The sequence below is a fragment of the Apteryx rowi genome, unplaced genomic scaffold (assembly GCF_003343035.1).
Source record: "Apteryx rowi isolate R43461 unplaced genomic scaffold, aptRow1 scaffold_38, whole genome shotgun sequence".
NCBI classification, from domain to species: domain Eukaryota; kingdom Metazoa; phylum Chordata; class Aves; order Apterygiformes; family Apterygidae; genus Apteryx; species Apteryx rowi.
Genome location: NW_020450307.1, coordinates 3,231,038 through 3,236,061, shown reverse-complemented (window position 1 = coordinate 3,236,061; position 5,024 = coordinate 3,231,038). Strand labels below are relative to the sequence as shown.

The following is a 5,024-nucleotide window of genomic DNA, read 5'->3' as shown; positions in this document are numbered from 1 at the left end:
CAGGGCTGGCGCGGAGAGAAGGGCTACTTTTGTTCCGGGAGGTGAGCAGCAGGAAAGAAAGAGAGGGAGGGAGGGAGGGGAGAGCAGAGCAGAGGAGGGGGGGAGGAAGAAAATCTCAAGCGGAGGAGGAGGAGGAGAAGGAGGAGGAGGAGATAGCTTTCTCCCAAAGCTGCGGTCGGGAGAAATGCTCTGTCCTCTGCCTTGCCCGTGTAAGAAAGCCCGGAGATTTGCATGCAATCTGAATTGCTGATAAGAAGGGAGCGGGGGTAGGAGCGAGGAGGAGAGGAGGGAGGCAGCGGGCCCTGCTGCCGGCTCTTATTGCAGAGCTGCCGAGGACGCCACCCCCAGGAAAGGGAGCTCACATCAGGTTAATGGATAATCAGCGCGCCAACGTGACGAGACTTTTAAAGGTGTAGGGCTCTCGGAAAAGCGGCAGCCTGCTCTCTCGCCTTCCTCTCTCGTCTCAGTGGCAGCTGCTCCCCGGTCCTCCTCCCCCCGGCCCTGTCCTGGGGTTTCCCTCCGGGACACCCACTCGTCCCCTAGCACAAACGCTGGGCTGCCTCCGATCAACAGGGCAACCAAGAGCTCGGTGCCTGCTCCTAACCCTCTGCCGCACACCTCCTGGCAGTCACGGGGCAAGCCACTCTCCAAGGAGCAAGCAAGGGTGCAAAAAAGCATACAGAGAGACCCCAGCCAGAGCACCCCGCCACTGCGCACACACCTCCGCAAGCACAACACAGCTGCGGGAGGACTGTCAGGACCAGGTGCTTCCCCACTTCCACCTCCACCATCTGCAGCTCACCTTTATTACAGAGAGAAACAGAAGTTAAAGGAGACAAGCTGTTTTGCAGGTACTGCTTAAGGGTTAGCCTTGCAGTGTCCCTGCTGTAATGGCTGTTCCCATTTTCCAGATGGGGAAGCTGAGGCATGGAGAGCAGGGCCAGTCCTGATCCACAGAGCTCCTGCAAGCACTCAGTACCAACACGAATGAAGCCACCAATACTTGCTCCAGTGCTGTCTGCTAAGACAACTAGCAGGGGAAGAGTGGCACTTGGGGCTCCTGCCTCCCAGGCCCTGCCCTAAGCCCGGCAAAGCCACCCTCCAGTGGGATGGCTTGTGTCTGCCCCGAGAGCATTGTGACCTGCTGCCCTGCCTTTCTCCAGGGGTTGGATGGCAATTTTTCCAGATGTCATGTGCAATTACTGCAAATATAAAATGAAAAGTTAAGTGGCACCAGGGGAAGGATATGGTTTCTTCCCTCCATAAATTAGCCATCCCTGGAGGCATTTTACAAGGCTGTTTCACTTGATGGCAAGTCATGTTTGTGACCCAAGGCCAAGCGGGTGAATTACTGATCACTGGGTGAAGTTTAACCAGGCCGGTACCGCTGTGCCAGCGGAGGACATGATGTGCGTGATGTCGTTCTCTGATGTGCACATTTCAATACGCAGCAGCCGCCTGAATTGTAAGAATCTGCGAATGACCCACCACCCTGTCTGTCCTCCGCGTTCGCAGCAGTGCTGTTTGTCCTRTATGCCGCTGCCACTGTATACGTGCCGATCCATTTCCCTCCTTGGAACATAAACACAAATTTGCTATAAGGTAGAAATGCATGAGCTTTGTTTAGTGTTCAAAATGCTGTCCAAGACTTGTTTCTGCACTGAAGAGGAAGAAGTAGCAGAGATTCCTTAAATCTCTCTGGAGATTTCACAGCCGCTGTGGGTTTTACAGGGAAGGCATACTGTATATATTTGGTCTTAAACCACACACTTCACATTTCAGCAGTGATTTTAGTCTCAACATTGGGGCTGTTCTTCCACATCCCTGGGTACCTATCTGCTCAAAATTTCAGTTTCTGGGGGAAACAAGAAATCTTTCCATTTCTGGCCCTTGTCTAAAAAGATAAAGTCCTGTAAAACTGAGTTCCCCCTTCAAAACCTAAGGAAGCTTGCCTGCTCAAAAGCATGCGGGACCTAACCACCTCAGTGGGAACTCTAGAGATGTGGTTTCCCAGAGAAGCTGGCCCACAACATGCTTCAGTCTTCAGGAAACCTGGCTTCATCTGGAGGAGGTCACCCCTTCAAAAACCTGGCTGTGTTTTATGTCACTCCTGCAGAAACCCCAGCCCTCATGGAGGAATGGGTCCCTGCAAAGCAAAATTACCCCCAGGAAAAAGGGAGCTAAAGCAGGATGCATAATGTCAGATTTGCTGTCTGTGACAAGCAGAAAGCGTCACAGAAATTTTGTGGTTTGCTTTTTCTGTCATTATTGTAAAAAATCACACCGTTCAGCTGCTGTGCATCCGCAAAGAATAAGAACGCAAAAATGAGGCCCTAATTAACAAATGAATCACTTTCCTCTCTCTGTGGCCTTCGCAGTGACTTGTCTCGCTTCAATCTGCCAGGCCATGTGTCTACTTGACCTAGACCTGAGGAGATTCACAGTAAAACCTCCATCAGCCCATTGGGACTGGCCCTATCATCTCCTTATATGGCTGAAGATAGGCCCATTCTCCAGGTCCTCTTTGTAGGCTCCATTTCCGCTGCCTGAAATGCCATAGAATTTCATAGCTATTTGGACCCAAAACTTACTCCTTAATCCTTAGTTTTGGTAATGCTGGCCTTGAGATTCCCAAAAGTGCGGCTGGCCCTGTCTTTGTGAAGGGAGAGACCAAGCCCCGACGAGGGTGCTCCTCTGCTGGTGTCAGACGCTGGGGCTGGGACACTTTGTGAGGTGAGGGGCTCTTCCCCACGGATCCCAGCGTTCCCAGGTTCGGGAGCACTTGGTTCTGGAGGCTCAGAACTGTATAAAGTTTAATGTTTTGGGAAGATTGCTTTTGCTGATAGCTGTTTGCCAGAGCAAATGGTTTCAGCTCCTTCTGCCTGCAAGGAGAAGTGGTTTCTAAATGAGGGCCAAGGGAGCTGTGTTCAGGATGGGGTGGGAAGACTCCATTATAAGCCAAGAGCAACAGGGAATCCAGGCCCGTAGCCGTCATTGTTACACAGTCAAGGTTCAGCACAAAGGAGTCCATTCTTACATTGTCGCTATCGTAAACTCAAGCAATCAGCTAAAAATATTTCAATGCTTGGCAGACTATTTTGCTATTTTAATTATTAATTTTTATTGTATTCCTCAAGCATTGCTCAACTGTAAATCACAGAAACAACCTCAGTTCAAGGTGGAAGAAACCAGTTGTAATATTCTGCTCCCACACTTTGCAAATTGGAGAGGGGACAAATTATTTCCTCCTTGCTGGTAGCATTTTCTATTTGCTAGGTCTCTCCTCCTAGCCCCACCCTGCCATCTGTTTTCAAAGCTGTGAAGAGGAAAATTGATTTAACAAGCTTTTCTGATGTATTGGCCCCTATTTGTTTAGTTCTTTCAAGTGGATTTATACAGCCTTGTAGGTTCACTGGTGGAGTTACTATACAAACCAAAACCAGCCCAGGATCTCATCTCTCCTATTTGCAGTTTTAATAAAGGTCATAAGTAGAAGCAAGTTTGCTTTTTCAAAGGAACAGCATCAAAATACAACTGAAAGAACGCACTTACCCTAAGCACCCCTTTTAAAGACGATTGTGCTTTCAGAACCATTACACAGCAGACATTTATACTTCATATTTTTCTCTTTCACTACCACTGTGCTGAAGCCTCACACTGACAACGGGAGAAACTGGTCAAGTAGCTGATCATACTGTGCAACAACGGAAACAAGCTATTTGGCAAATCAATGTACAAATAAATAAACTATGGCACTGACAAAAATAGATAAATCACTGAGTTTTGTCCAGACTCTTCTCAAGATGGGTATTAAAAACCTGGGGCTTGCAAAAACTTTGGTGTCATTAATCTTGCAATTCAAGTATCACATTTGGGCTATGAAAAATCAAGAGATTTTTGTGAGCTTACCAGGACTCTTTAGTCAGTGTTTGCTTTTGTACATCTCTGAGTGCATTTGGATCATGTTTCCAAGATTTTCGTGCAGGAAGGGCCTAAAATCTCAGAGAGGAACAGAAAGAGAAAGAGAAAGAGAAGGAAAGAAAGAGAAAGAAAGAGAAAGAGAAAGAGAAAGAGAAAGAGAAAGAGAAAGAGAAAGAGAAGAGAAGAGAAGAGAAGAGAAGAGAAGAGAAGAGAAGAGAAGAAAGAGAAGAAGCTGCGATGCTTCCACCCAGGCGGTTACACAAGCAGAGGTTTTGTAAAAACCTCTAGTGTTACGAGACCACCACTAGCACTGCAGCAAAGATCAGCACTGACCTTTATATGCCTGTTTAGCTTCCAGCATTCCCCAAGCTTCGGCGATGTCCATGGCGTCACCTACACGCTCAGAGTTAATCGTCTGTTTAAAGCTTTGCCTGATCAGAGCTTTTCCCTTCGGCAATAGCAGTGTAACATTTTAGACAGAACTGTAAATTTTTTTAGTGTCCCTTGAAGATTTTTCCAATTTTAAAAACTTATGGCACAGTCAAATTAGCTTGTTTTAGGCTGGGTTGAGTAACTCTGTAAAGGTCCTTCGTTTATTGCAAGTTATTGCCTCCTCGGAATGACTGTGCGGACACTGCTGCGGTACTCAGCAGGTTCATACCAGCATCGCTCGGCCAGTGGAGCCTGAAGCATTTCCCTTTCAAGATACTTGTTATCGCAGCTCTCGGCCAAGGTTACCACAAGCGTCACACCTTCGTTCTCTGGCTCCTTTCTCTGGTGGGGCCCCGGTGTCCGTGGGCAGGTGCTCGGTGCTTCCCGAGAGCAGGCCTTTAAGGCGCATCAGATTAGATGCTGAAAGCATCAGCAGTCAAAATACCAGTAGTCGCAGGGTAACAGTGGCCCAGCATCTCAGTCTGTTCGCCTCCGTGTACGGTGAACGGCTGAGAGCAGAGCTCTTCATTCACACCAGTAGGGCACAGGCATCTCCAGATTTTGGGCCAAGGCTTCAAAGCAAATAAAAAAACCTGTGCGGATACCCCGGCAATGCAAAACAGGATCCCAGTGTTGCTCAGAAATTCTTCCTYGGGGGAGAAACAGGCTCC

The 5,024-nt window shown here is 48.3% G+C and overlaps 1 protein-coding gene across 1 annotated transcript in view; it reads right to left on the bottom strand.

Moving 5' to 3' along the window:
* AGRN (agrin) overlaps positions 1–1,264 on the bottom strand; it is a 151,690-nt gene extending 150,426 nt beyond the window's left edge. Inside the window, 1 exon segment of the mRNA XM_026074040.1 lies at positions 1,231–1,264. Coding sequence (XP_025929825.1) covers positions 1,231–1,264 — 34 coding nt within the window.
* Between the last annotated feature and the right edge of the window lie 3,760 nt (positions 1,265–5,024).